Source organism: Phyllosticta citribraziliensis, assembly GCF_038025025.1.
Source record: "Phyllosticta citribraziliensis strain CPC 17464 chromosome Unknown J3D65scaffold_6, whole genome shotgun sequence".
Taxonomy (NCBI): Eukaryota; Fungi; Ascomycota; class Dothideomycetes; order Botryosphaeriales; family Phyllostictaceae; genus Phyllosticta; species Phyllosticta citribraziliensis.
The window spans coordinates 756,017-769,333 of NW_027117343.1; the positions used below are offsets into that span (position 1 = coordinate 756,017).

General features: G+C 57.2%; 4 protein-coding genes across 4 annotated transcripts; 1 reads left to right on the forward strand and 3 right to left on the reverse strand.

Annotated features, from left to right (window-relative positions):
• Nucleotides 1-424: 424 nt before the first annotated feature.
• J3D65DRAFT_362221 (uncharacterized protein) lies at nt 425-1,644 on the reverse strand. Its single transcript, XM_066795649.1, has 2 exons — nt 1,211-1,644; nt 425-1,117 (listed from the first exon to the last, which is right to left on the reverse strand). Exons 1-2 carry the CDS (start codon nt 1,427-1,429, stop codon nt 554-556), a joined length of 783 nt encoding a protein of 260 aa, XP_066655173.1. The 5' UTR covers nt 1,430-1,644; the 3' UTR covers nt 425-553.
• Nucleotides 1,645-3,383: 1,739 nt separating this feature from the next.
• J3D65DRAFT_696001 (uncharacterized protein) lies at nt 3,384-6,707 on the reverse strand (the record flags this gene model as incomplete). Its single annotated transcript, XM_066804018.1, has 2 exons — nt 3,384-6,374; nt 6,669-6,707. 2 exons carry the CDS (start codon nt 6,705-6,707, stop codon nt 3,774-3,776), a joined length of 2,640 nt encoding a protein of 879 aa, XP_066655174.1. The 3' UTR covers nt 3,384-3,773.
• A 1,448-nt stretch (nt 6,708-8,155) lies between these two features.
• Nucleotides 8,156-11,429, reverse strand: J3D65DRAFT_603064 (FACT complex subunit-domain-containing protein; the record flags this gene model as incomplete). Its single annotated transcript, XM_066798179.1, has 5 exons — nt 8,156-9,258; nt 9,306-10,734; nt 10,783-11,060; nt 11,110-11,194; nt 11,253-11,429. The coding sequence occupies 5 exons, from the start codon at nt 11,427-11,429 to the stop codon at nt 8,156-8,158; spliced, it is 3,072 nt and encodes a 1,023-aa protein (XP_066655175.1).
• Nucleotides 11,430-11,874: 445 nt separating this feature from the next.
• Nucleotides 11,875-13,241, forward strand: J3D65DRAFT_667726 (mitochondrial carrier domain-containing protein; the record flags this gene model as incomplete). The annotated part of the gene is made up of 4 exons (XM_066803049.1): nt 11,875-12,071; nt 12,125-12,131; nt 12,178-12,329; nt 12,377-13,241. 4 exons carry the CDS (start codon nt 11,875-11,877, stop codon nt 13,239-13,241), a joined length of 1,221 nt encoding a protein of 406 aa, XP_066655176.1.
• Between the last annotated feature and the right edge of the window lie 76 nt (nt 13,242-13,317).

The following is a 13,317-nucleotide window of genomic DNA, read 5'->3' on the forward strand; positions in this document are numbered from 1 at the left end:
CGTTGAAAGCTGATCGTCATTCGTGATTCGAGATAGTGTGTGCACGTGCGTAAACTCTATGAAATGCGTACAGCGAAAGAGAAAAAGGGAGAAGTGAAAAAGAAGCACTCGTAGCTATTGTGCAGCAGTGAGCAAATTGCGGATTTTGTTGCTGTGCCTGTCATGGAGGATGGAGGCTTTGAAGTCGGCGGCTTCGATGCTCTGGATACGGCGCCTTTTATGGCCGTTGGCGGTTGGAGTTGGAGCGTGGCACGCTGTTCCTTGTGCCGTTGGCTATGGTCAGGTGTCTGGAGCATGCGCGCGGATTGCGCTGCTGCGCTGAACAAGCTCGTGTCGACTGTGCAAAGGCAGATGATGACGGTGGAGAGATGCCGCGGCGGTTGTTGAAGGAAATGCCGTGGCTTGGCTGTGTGGCTCTCTGAGGGAGCATTCGTCCGCCACCCACTGTGACCACGCCCAGGGAGCTCCCACTTCTTCTGACTCCCACTGTAACGTGAGAGAAAACGATTCGACGCTTTCCCCCGCGGTCCTAAACCACTGAACCTGCAACCCCCTATTTCTTCTTCGGCGCATCCCTCAGGTCCAGCTTCGTCTTCAAATTGCCGCGACTGTTGACCTGCATCTTCCTCTCCGCCGCCTCCTCCTCCGCCTTACGCAGCTCCTCCGGTAGCATCCTGCGCTCCAAACTACACGGCAACACGCGCCTGCCGCCCACCAACTTCCCGTCAGCCAGCTTGTCATCCCAGCGATCGTAATACAGCTGCCACCGCAAACCATCGGCAGCGGCGCTCTCCTCATCACTGACCTCGACGGCGACGAAGCCCTCCCAGCCCTCGAGCGTGACGCCCTTTTCGTCGTCGGTCCAGTCCCACGGCCCGACGACGTGCGCGATCGACTGCGAGCGGTTGCCGAATCGCAGTGCATGCGTCGCCTTGTCCACGTACACCCAGTTCAGCATTGGTGGGTCCGTGTTCAGCGTCGTCACGAGCCCGCGCTCGCGTGGGTTGCGCTCTTCGTCCGGGTACATGATGTAGAAGCCGGTGAAGGGGTGAGGCGGCGGCTTGGACGGGTCCGGGGAGACGGGGAAGCCTTCTTCGTTTTTGCGGCAGACCCATATCTGTTGGCCAAGTCAGTTGACCGATCCATGACCTTCCTCCAGCCAATAGTCTCTGGGATGCCTGCAACGGTTTGAGAGAAGACGCAAACTCACCGCATCCTTGTGCACAACAATGATGCCACCATCCACTTCGCCCGCCCTGCTGCTCTTGGCTTGGCAATACACGTCCATGTAAAACTTGACCATGCGCGTCTCGTTCGCCGCTTCCTTGTTCTGCTCTTTCTGGTGGTGCACGCCCTCGGCCACGCCCGTCACGACGGGAATGCCGGTGATGACGCCGCCAAAGAAGAGGCCGAGCCCAAGCGTCGCCATGGTGGATGGCCGACTGGCTGGCGGCGGGGGAGGCGTAGGAGGGTAAGTTGAGGAGCGGAATGGGCGATGTCAAGGTGTAGATAGAAATGGGACGTCTTTTCTTTCGTGGTTCTGCGCCCGCTTAAAGAGTCGGAATCGCGGTGGCTCCTCTACGCGCAGTAGGCTTTCGCGTCGACTCAGAGCCACGTAGTCCAGAGGGCAGACACCTAGTCTGTGGTTCGTCGTTGGTATAGAGTTTGCGCTTGTAAAAGTGCGTCAAGTAACGCGATGCAGCAGCAGCAGTAGGTGATCCGTCGTCTGTCAGTTGATCTGCTGCGCGAAACCCCAATCCTAAGCTCTTGCCCACGCTACAGCTCTTTCTTCAGGAGGTGGGGGGCTGGCTGGCCGCGTGGCTAAACGTAATTCTTCGACTCCAATCCAGCTCTGCTTTTTACTTTTTCGTTTCTTCAGCTGCGCGGGTGGACCAGCGGCAAGTAAATTTGCAGACAGTACCAGGTATTCGGTAAACAGATGGGATGCGGTGCGATGCGATGCGACGCAACGTTATGAAGATGACGGCGGGGAAAGAGGGAAAGCTGGGAGAAAGATGGAGGGGCGGTTGTCGCGTTTGACGTCATGCGGCTAGGATTAGGTGCGGACTGCAGGGATCATGATGCGTGGGTGGGTGGTGCTCTGCTGGGTGAGCTGGAAGGCTGGAAGGTTCCCTGCACCTTCGCCTGCACGGACGGCAGATGGACGACAGGTCGCTGCTGCGGGAATCTGCATCATCTACAAGTCAACCGTCAAGATGGCAGCGTGTGTATGCGTATGTAATTCAGTCATCTATGTAGCTCGTCCCCTAGCCGCCTGCCTGCCAAGTAAGTACAGTACAACCCGCAGCGGGCAACGCGGGCGGCAAGCAAGGCAAGACTTTCAACAGGTAGGTACGCGGGCAACGACCGCCATGCCCGCCCCGTCGAAGCCAGCAAGAGCCCATGTCCTCGCTGTTTCGACTCCAAGCAGATTGTCGACACGCTGCTCTGCCAATTACAACCAACAGCTCGAATAAAGTGCGAGGACTTTTAGGAAGCAAAAGAGAAAGCAAAGCGGGGCAGAAGAGACGGAGAAGAGGTATCATACGGCACACCAAGCACACCGATCTAATAGTCCAACCGAGAAGAGAAGAAGAGAAGCAATCAAAAAAGACAAAAGTAATGATAAACCCGAAAGAGGAAGAGTGGATGAAGTGAGCAAATGCAGAACTTTTGAGAGAAGCACTCGGCAGAGACGAGAAGATGTGAGGGAGATGGTGGACAATGACCAACGTCGGCACAGCGGATAGGTGTCGAAAAAGATGGCAGCTCCGTTTCCATCTGAGGAGCAAACGACAGCTCCTGTCTGCTGTCTCTTTCGACACCCGCTGTACCAGCGTGGTCAGGGAGAGGAAACAAAAGCCGAGCCATTACAATTCCTTGATGGGTCGTGATAGGAAATTGACGTCCCATCATACCACACAAGTAAGAAAAGAGAAAATGAGCGTCGACAAAGGCAAATTCCCATCTCCTTCGAGCAGTTCCACTCACCATTAGTCTCAGCGCACCAAACAAAAACAGCTCCCCATCGAAGAAAAGGACAAGGGGAGAAGAAAGACGTCGCAAAGAGAAAATGAGGAATCTATATTACATGAACTCATGCAGCAACCCAACCTACCAACCAATCAACCAACCAGCCTCATCTTCCTCGCCCTAACCCGAAACTTTCATAACCGAAAATACCCAAACAAAATTCGTTCACAAAACTTCGTCGACCCCCTAAAAAGAGCCCCCGAGTCCGTGGACCCAAGGGCGACTGAAACAAAGACGACAAGACCTGAACCCGCACCACAACCTCCCCGACGCAAAAATGTCGCAGAGTTCGGTATGCGTTTCCCAATTAGCCAGTATGCATGCAGCAAAGTAGTACAGTGGTGATGAATGGCGGCGGCGGCGCGGCAGTGGGATCAGCAGCCAAAGCTAGAGGGTATCGAGCGAGGAGACTGAAACACCAAGCAAGCTCAAACAAAAAAGCGCGCATACTTGGAGGAGGACAGGGGACAGGAAGACGAAGAATAAAAAGGGTACAAAAACGACTCGGAGAAGCGGAAGAGGTATAAAACGGTCGGTCCCCAGAGAAACAAGTGATTAAACGAAAGAGAAAAAAACATGCTTCTCGGACGTGACTGCCAAAAAACAACGTCAATCGTGCACCAGCGGCTGCGACAAGCCTCAAGTGCAAACACATACTAGCTCACTTTTGGTGAAAATGCGATGCCAGGGGCGCCCAGCGTGACCGTAGCTCCCGAGCCCCAAAACAATCGGCCCCTTGCCTAGTAGCTCAAACCCCTGCTCGCCTGACTGGCGCGGCTCGGGCTGGTCCTGCTTCTCTCATCCTCTTCCAAGACATCGCTCAGTCGCGTTGGATGGTGGTGCCGGACACTGGCCCAATCGCTGAAGCCGCTGGGCATGCCAGTGCCACCGTAACCGCTGCCAGTGTAATCCGGCTGGCCTTCTCCGCTCGCGTATCCCGCAGTCGTCGCATAGCTCGGCTCAGGTCCGGCCGCCGTCGTGTAGCCCGGATGGAAGGTAGGACCAGACGTTGTGTCAGAAATACCATAGCGAGCCGCCAGTTCGCGCTCCCGTGCAATGTCAGCCTCGTAGTCGTCGCCTTCTTCCAACTCCTCCTCTTCGATGCGTTCGCTAATGCCGGCGGCGGGTTCGGAGGCGCTGTCGGCAGTAGGACTTCTCATGCGGCCAGGACCACTACTTGCACGGCGGAATGGGATTCGGCGGCCCTGAAGGTCGAGAATGTAATTGCCATTGTCATCCATCAAGTACTCCTCCTCGGCAATTATGCTCTCCGTGTCGCCAACGCTGGATGGAACGTAGGAGCGATCATCTCCGGGGCCGGTGGAACCCTCCATGGGCTCCCGCCCACCTGGGAGAAAAGTGCCTCCATGCTGATAAAATTGACCAGGCGACGGCATGGCGGGCTGCGTCCGCGGAGAAGAAGCAGATGGCTGGCTCGCTCCAGAGGCAGTGCGTGAGTGCGGTTGGAGGGGAGCGGGTTGAGCGGCAGTGCGCGTCATGGACGGAGCCGTGCCGCCGCTGGTGAGCGCTCCGGTTGGCTGATAGGTGCCCTGCGCCAGACTTTGAATGTCTGGTTCGTGACGAAGTGCAGAGGGAGTTTGGCGGCCAGTGAAGGGATCCGTGTCGGTTGGGCTTTGCGGTTCCTCGTAGGTGTAACCGCCTTCAATGTTGGCGGAAAGGGGCTGGCTGTGGCTGCTGATGGCTTGCGATCTTTGACTGCCGTGCCTGCTCACCATGCCAGCACCCATAGGTACGACCTGAACTCCCCCGACGAGGGTGGGCTGACCTTCGCGGAGCGAGACGACCCGCTCGCGCTCCTCCTGTTCGCGCCGACCGAGTTCCTCCCAGGCCCGGCGAGCCTCGTCCTTGGAAATGGCAAGTTCGCGCTGCATCTCAGCGACCATCTTGTCAGCCTTTGTGCTCTTGGCCTTTTCGATCCGGACTTGGCCTTCCATCTCGACGCGGGCCGCGCGTTCTGCCTCGATGGCTTTTTGCAACTGGCCAATGGTCTCTTGCTGGCGCTCTTGCTCGCTCCTCGTCTCGTAGAACCAGCGCTGAAATTTGCGCTCGGAGGATGCGCGCAATCGCTGGAGTTCAACGACGGCGTGGAAGAGGTTGGCCCCGGCCGCGGAGAGGTCGGTGATTTGGCGTGACATTTGTTGAGTTAGAGACTGGTTGGCCATTTCGTCCTGGTTTTGTTCGAGGCGGCGGATCCAGTACGAGGTGAGGCCTTCCCAATGCGACGAAAGCTGCTCCCAGCGCTCGAAGGCGTGCGGAAAGGTCGAGACGGTGGGGTCGCGCTGTTGACCATCGCCAGAAACTCTGCTTTGAGGACCAGCTGTGGCGCCAGGGCGGGCTTGTGGTGCTGTCGCGGATTGTCTTGGTTGAGATTGCGGCTGCTGAGTGAGGCGAGCAGATGCAGCAGCAGCAGTGGGCTGCGGCGGAATCCGTGGCTGGCCCTGTGAAAGTGATGGTCCCCTTGGTCGCACACCCGCTGCGGGGTCCATGGCACGCCCCGACGATGGCGAGATGACGGGCCCCCCGTTACCAGCCGTCTTGTCTGCTGGCCGAGGCCCTGCCGTCGTGTATCCGGCAAACCCGCCATCTCCCGACGACCGTCCATATTGTTGAGTTTGACCGGCAACGCCAGCAGCAGCAGCTCTTCGCTCAGCACTCTTCCTGCGCTCTTCCAGTTGCGCCCTTCGGTCCTGTTCCGCGCGCTCCTCGGAGGCGGCCATTTCTGCCTCGCGCTGCCTTCTTGCCTCCCGGTCATGACGCGCGCGCATAATCTGCTGCGGCGTGCGAATGGGCGCCACGGGCGGTTGCTGCACGGGGACAGGGCCCGGCGCAGAGCGCGCACCAGTTCCGCCGAGCAGGTCCGACATTTGCGCGTTTTCCTCTGCAAGATCGGGGGTGAATTGATAGGGAGCTCGGAGGGCTTCTTCGAGGGTGAAGAGAATGGCAGCCTGGGTACGACGCGAGATGCGCAAGGCGGGATGGGTCGAATCGGTGGGCGGATCGACAGGCTCGCGCGCGGATTCCTGCGGACGTTGGGCTGGCGAGGCACTCCTCCCGCGGCGGACGTCTTCAAAGTTGGGCGTGCGACGGAGCGAGTGAGTTATGCTGCCCGACGAGCTGGACCTGCGCGAGAGGGACTCGTGAGCGCGGTAGTACTGCTGGGCCTGCTGCTGGCGTTGCTCAAGTGAGGTGGTGTACGTGTCGTGGCGTTCGTGGGTCTCGTAAGGTGCGGGATAGCGGCCTGCGGCCGACACGGTGGCCGAGTGCGGAGGAGCCTGGCTCGTCCCTAGGGTCGTCAACTCGAAGTGAAGGGAGCGTGAAGGCTGGGTGCCAAGGTGTCAACGACGGCGGTCGTGTAGCGTGATGGATGGAGGGATGCAGCAGGAAGGCGGACGGGAGGGGAGGGAAGAGGTCGCAAGGAATCCTGGAGACAATGGCGCAGTTAGTGGAATGGAAAGGAATTCAGGAGCCATGGCGCGCGAAGCAGGAGAGGAGCGCAGGCAAGAGGCTGGCATGTAAAATGGGGAGGTCGGACCAATGCGTGGAGGTTGGGGAGCGCGCACAGAGGACGAAGCGACGGGGCCCAGCGCAGAGGCGGGTCTGAACATAACACATACCACGAATGACGACAGGACTGCTGCAGGCTGCGTGCGCATTACGGTCTGGAGTTGTTTTGGAGAGCAGAGGGGCAGTGGTGAGGAGCTGCTACCTGGCCGTGTTGGTGTTGGTGCGAGGCAAGGTGGGAATGTCGCGGTCGTGTGCAAGGTACAGACAGGTACATGTGGCGGTACGTGGGTATAGTATCGTGAAAAGCTCAAGGCGCAGGAGCGACTCGTTGGCGATTGTGAGGGGTTATAAGGGAGCGGCCATGAGCAGCATCATGGTCGTTTGTCGTCTGGTCTGGCAGTTTGAAAAATGGGTCGACGCTGGCTCCGCTGGCGGTGCGGCGCCTGTGCCTGGGCTTGAGCGTGTGCCTGTGCCTATGTGGGCTGGTCCGGCGGCGAGAGAGAGTCAGTCAGCGCAGTTCAGGAGGCGGACCTGATGGAGGAGCAAACATCGGTGAATCAAACGTCGACTGGACTGGACTGGACTGGACTGGAGCGAGCGGATGGAGTCGTCTGGTGCCAACACATCACGCTCCCTCCCTGTCGACGTCTGTGTCTCTGCCGCGCTGCATGCCATTGCATCCCGGCCGGCGCATCCCGAGCTCGAAGCAAGCGTTTCGCATATGGTAATGTATGAGACCGAGTGCGGGAGCGATGGCACCGGACTGTTCTTTAATGGCCTTGGATCTCATCATCTCCATGTCCCCTCAGCGCCCTCGTCGCCGTTGGTCCCCATGGCCAATCAGCGCCGCCGAGCCGTCGACGCCAACGTCCCGGCCGATCGGTCTGCCCCATCGATCGTCTACACCATCACGTCGCCAAAACTCTTCCAGAAGACGAAGTCAGTCACATCAACAACAACAATCGCATCAACCTTCTGACCTCCCGTTGCAAACAGCCTTTGTCATCTCCCGTCCCGTCCCTCCCTCCCTCCCTCCGTCCGTCCTTCCGTCGCTGCGTCCCGCTCTGCCCGCCGCCGTGTCAAACGCCTCGTTGATTGCTTTTGCCAGACCCCACCCACCGTCCCCTCTTCCTCGCCAGCCCATGCAAACCCTCTCTCAGTTACTTACATACACCACTTGAAGACATCATCACAATCCGCAACCCCGGCAACTCTTGCTGCATGACACGTCTTCCCTGCCTTCGTTTCGCTCCAAACATCCGCGCCTCTGGAAAAAGCATCGTGGCGGTGACGCGATCCACGATCCACTTCATCTTCCTTCATTTTATTTTTGGACCTCACCGCCATCCTCGAGCTTCCATATATCCATTGCTCATGCAGCTATCGGTGCTACTCTCCACTTCCCCAAGCTCAAGTCCCCGCTGTCGTGATTCTCGCCAATTAGCCCTTTTCAGAATAAAGCAAACATGACCGTTGCTCCCCGCACCTCAGCCGTAATCTGAGAAATGAAAAGTGGGAGCAGTGAAAAAAAAATTGATGAGAGGGAAAAAAAGGAGAATCCTTCAAGCCTTCTCCGAGGCACATGCGGTCAACCAGTTTACCGCTTTCGCTTTTGCTGCTTCTTGCCCCCGTCGTCGCTGTCGTGTCCGTCCCGGTCCTTCTGCTTCGCCTTCTTCTCCAGCTCGTCCCAGTCTTCACCCTCGCTAACCTCGCTTGCATCCTCCTCGGACCCGCTGGGCTCGTCTGATGCGTACTCGTCAAAGTCGCTCTCCTCCTCACTCTCCGACTCCGACTCGGCCAGCTCCGAATCGCTAATCTCAAAGTTCGACTCTTGCTCCTCGCTGTTTTCCTCATCTCCAGAGTCAGAGTCGGCAGCAATGAAGTTCCAACCACCATCGACAAAGAACTGGTGAGGGTCCGCCTGCACCGTCTTCATGATGGTCGCCCAGTTGAGGTTGACGGTACCCTCCGAGAATGGAATCTCGACGCTGTCGAGCCAGTCCTTCACTGCGTCGAGCGACTCGACGGGAATCGTATTAATGTGCACGGGAACCCTGGTGAAGTCTTTGAAGACGACCACCATATCAAAGTTCTTGAGACCGTACGACACACGTTCGAGATGCACAATTTCAATCTCGCTGAGCGTGAGGACGAGGAACGGCGGCTCCGTGAGTTGCACGAGACAATCCGTCGTAGGCTGGATCCAAACGCTTGACCGAGACGGCACGCCGTTGAATCCAAGATCGCGGAAAGGAATGTCGACGCCGACATTTTCATTGCGTCCAGCGTCGGCAATCTTGTCGGCGAATGCCTTGAACTCCTTGTCGAGCTGCGCACGGCGCCGCCGCTCTTCTTGCTCGGCCTCGAATTCTTCCTCGTCGCCAAACCGGTGCTTGCGCTTGCGGTTGCCCGTCTCGTCAAACTGCATTTCCGTAGCCTCTCTGTAGAACTGGACGTCCTTGGCCTTTCGCTTGCCAATCATGATGGGGTTCTTGAGATGCACGTGGATGATGACTATCAGCTCGTGCTGGCAAGGCTGGAAGAACAAGTGCTTGATGTTGCTGAAGAGGATGTCAATCTTTTGGCCGGTGCCGTGGTTGTAGCGGAGACCATTCTGGTGGATTTCGACGGTGCCAGGCACACGTTTTCCATCCATGGCGGGACGGACGAAAATCATGTCCAACAGTGCCGGCTTGCGATCTGCATTTCATTAGCTTGACCATCCGAAATGTTCAGCATCCACTCACTCTTGACCGTAATGAGCTTGTCCTGCTCAATCACGTCCTCCATTTGCTTCTTCTCTTGCTCGCGGCGCACAGACTCCTTCTTCAACTCGGTAATCTGCTTGGCAATGTGCTCCATGCGATCAATATCACGCGACCTGAATGTCAAGCTCCTGACAAAATGGGCCGTCGGATCCTCAAACGGCTGGTCGTCCTTGCGGCCGACACCCTGACCTGGGGACAGAAAGTTGATACGCAGCGAGGTGTATTCGCCTTCGGGGCTGTTGCTCGCGTTTTTGATCGTGTTGATGTGGAAGGGCACAGGACGGCCCATAATGGGCAGGACCACCGTCAAGTTCTTGTCATCCACGACGACCATGAGGTCCTTGACCTTGGTGGGAAACTGGTTGTCGCGCTTGTACGACTCGAACCGCTTGAACTTCTTCTCGGTCGCGCCATTCAGATTTCCAATTTCAGCGCCATATCTTTCCAGACCCTCACGACGCTTCTTTTCGTGCAGCTCCTTCTGGTGCTCACGTCGTGCTTCTTCCTTCTCGGCATGTTGGTTGGTCTGGCGCTCATGACGAAGCCGGGTCTTGGTAATGTTTGCCGGGGCGACTGCACCAACGCGGGCATCCTTCTTGGCCTTGGGCTTGGATGCCTTTTCCTCTTCTTCGTCTTTAAAGAAGAATGAACAAGACTCCAGGTCAGAGGTGGAATCCCGCGTGAAGATGATGGATTCCTGCCCAGTCACACGCACAGTGTCGGTGATGATCAAGGAGTAAGTGCTGCTCTTCTTATCTTGTGGGTTGGGGTTGACCAAGTCACTGAAGCTGGTCGTGACTTGCAATGTCATGCCATCCTTGAGCTTACGGCTGTTTTTGCCGCTGAGAATTAGTTGGGTGTCCTTGAGCTCGATGCCGATGCCGTAGCCGAGATTCTTTGGGAAATGCTTCTCCAAATCTGGCTTTTTTGACTTGAGCAAACCCAGCGCCTTGTTGTAGACGTCCTTGGCGACAGCGCCGTCCTTGATATTTGCAACAACTTCCTGGTGAATCTGGCGGAGGAGCTTGTAGTTTGCTTCCTGGGACTTGTTGGGGTCGACCATGTAGGTCCGCGCAATCATGGACGAGTAGCTTTGATACCGAAGCCCAAGTGCTGCGACAATGATTCCCGCGTGCAAGTTGTTCTTGTCCGAATCTCTTGTGAACTTGAGGTCGTAGTTTCCGCCACTCTGCACCACGGGTGGAAAGCTCCAATCCAAGTTCATGGGGTCAAAGTTGTTGGAGACCTTGAGCTTATTGAAAAACTTGTTGTCGTCCAGCTTTGTCGCAACCTTGTCCGCCAGAGCTTGATGTGTGATCTTCTTCTCGGCGTCGAGGATTTCGGACATTTCGTCAACAAAGTAGTTGGCAATGCCGCTCGATGCTTTGGAAGCGTCTCGAATGGCCCTCTGTTGTAAGCGTCAGCGGCCGCCGTCTCATCCCAACGGGTCACCTACCAGTTCCTTCTCGTCCTTAACCGACAGCGCCGAAGTAGACAGCGCCGAGGCGCAGTCGACCTCTTCAAGGTCTTTGGCAACTTCCTCGTATGACTTTTTCCACTCTTCCACAAATGGACCGGCGGACTGATCCTTAAGCAGCACGCCGACTTTCTTGCCACCATTCTTTATGACATCGAGACACTGCTGGAACTGTTTGGCATTCTCGTCGGCATCCTTGCCTCGAATGTGAAGCTCCACGGGCACCTTGCCACCCTTGAGCGGCTCCAGGTAGGCAGCTACATGCCATCAGCCTAAATGTATAGTACCAGCGATTGTGGTCCTTACCCTTCTTCTTGGTCGTGACAATGTGGATTCCGTCGGGATTGATGACGAACAGCGTCGTAGGGAACTCGTAGCCGAGCAACCAGAGCTACAGAGTTTGCGGTCAGCGCCTTATCCGGCCATTCGCTAGATGGCAGAGCTCTCACCTGGAAAGCCACGTTTTTGGGATACGCGTTGGCGTCATTGGCTTTGCCGACGACGATGACGATGGACGAGACGCCGCCGAATATGGCGTCGCCAGAGCGCTTGTCGTTCTTCCACTGGGAAAGGAATGAGGACAGGCGGTCGTGGAACGAGTTCTTGTCGATTGCAATGTCAGCCATGGCGACGAATACTCCCGACACCGCCGGACGGGCGACGACGACTGTTCTCGAGGTACGGCAAAGACTGGCGACGGCGCAGGTCGAGAGACGGTGGTGCGGGTGAAGCGGTGGTGACGGTGGAGCTGCGCGCGCAGAGGGTTGGTTTAATGGAAACGCGCCTTCCAGATCCACGCAAGTTCTTGGCGCGCGCCCGGCGGCAGGGTCACGTCGGCGTCGGCAAAAGGTCGGTCCGAGCCAATGACGTCGCGTCGCCGCGGGACATGCCCGGGGGAGCTGTCAGGTTGGCCTCAGGCTCGCGCCAGCTCGGCGCGGCGTCCGCGTGCGTGGGCCCTTTGACCCGACTCCAGATGACCGCCTGGCCTTCTCTCTTACTTCCCATCTCTCCTTCGCCTTCTGCTGCGCAGATGTCGGCGTGCTTCTCCAACAATCGCCTCTCTCGTGGACGATGACCTCGGTTTCCGATGGCCAAATCCCGGACTCTAGCCCGCAGGATCTCGACATCCAAGATGGGAAGAAGAAGAAGCAGCCAAAGAACAACGCCGCAACGGGCGCCTCTGCTGCCGGTATGCGCGCCGTAGCTGTGCAGTTCATGACCTTTTATTTTCGAGCCCCCATCAAGGCCTTCTTCCGCTCGCGGGTAGAGTACGTCGACAGCGCTGTCAAATCATAAAAGACCATTCACTAACTTTTGATAGCTACATGGTAAGGCCTTGAGAACGACCCCCAGCACCCCTTCTTACCGCTGCAGGCCTACGCGCGAGCCATAAACCCCGCCATACAATCAAACTTACCGTGGTCGTGGCGCTCAACCTCACCGGCAATCCTCGCATATGCTGTAAAGGAGCACGGATGGGGTTTCATACCAAACCAGGTGCTGCCGCCGATGCTGGCCAATGTCAGGTAATCCTATACTCGCGCTGAACAGAGCAGAAACTAAGCCACAGCAGCGTCGGCGCCGTACTCTATACAGCCTATCTTCAGTGTCTCGGCCATCTCCACGAACCCTCTTCCCACGCCGCCAAACGTGTATATCCCCCGGCACCACCCGCACACACCTTTGCTGCAGGCCTTTGCGCAGGCACCATCCAGTCACTTGTTGCTGCTCCTCTTGACGCGTTGCAAGTACGCTTCCAGACATCAGACATGCTCGAAGGCCGCTACAAGACCATGTGGCAGTATGCGGGACACAAACTGCGGGAAATTGGGCTCCGTGGTGTTTTTGCCGGCTGGTCTCTTTCCCTCGTAAAGGACAGTCTAGGCAATGGCGTCTTCTTCGCCACATTCGAGTACATCAAGTCGCAGTCCTACTACAACTTTGTCAGACGCTACTACGGAGACTACGACTCGGTCTTTGACTTTGGTCCATGGGCCAAGACGGTTCACTGGATGGACGGCGAGCGCCCAGTCATCAAACCTCACTACATGATGGAGCCAGCGTTCATTCTGACCGCAGGCATCGCGGCGTCCATCGCTCAACAAGCCATCCAACACCCCCTGACAGAGATCCAAAATGTGCACTACAGGCGTCTCGAGAGCCTCGACTATGCCGCCCAGCAAGAGCATCGCAAGCGCTCGATCTGGCGCATGTATTACCATGCCTACGAAAAGACGTTTGAGCAATGTCGGATGCAGGCCAAGCGCACGGGCGGCTGGCGTCGCTACCTGTACCGCGACTTTCTCTCGAGCACCATTCGCCAGGTGCCGAGCACTTCCGCGGGTCTGATTGTTTTTGAAGTAGTCAGACGAAAGTACGGGTTGGTCAGCGACCCGGCGCGGATTGAAAAGGATGGTTACGATATTTTGCTCGACTGATGCATTTGGTAGAGTTGAGATTTGGCGCCTGCATGTAAGAGCATGAGGGTGAGCGTTTGCATCGCTTGTTTGTCAC

What these genes read in the sequence shown, in the direction of transcription:
- J3D65DRAFT_362221 (XM_066795649.1), bottom strand. Translation starts at nt 1,429, where the DNA reads ATGGCGACGCTTGGGCTCGGCCTCTTCTTTGGCGGCGTCATCACCGGC. An exon ending in TTGTTGTGCACAAGGATGCG is followed by an intron (nt 1,118 to 1,210) that starts GTGAGTTTGCGT and finishes CTTGGCCAACAG; the next exon opens with ATATGGGTCTGCCGCAAAAA.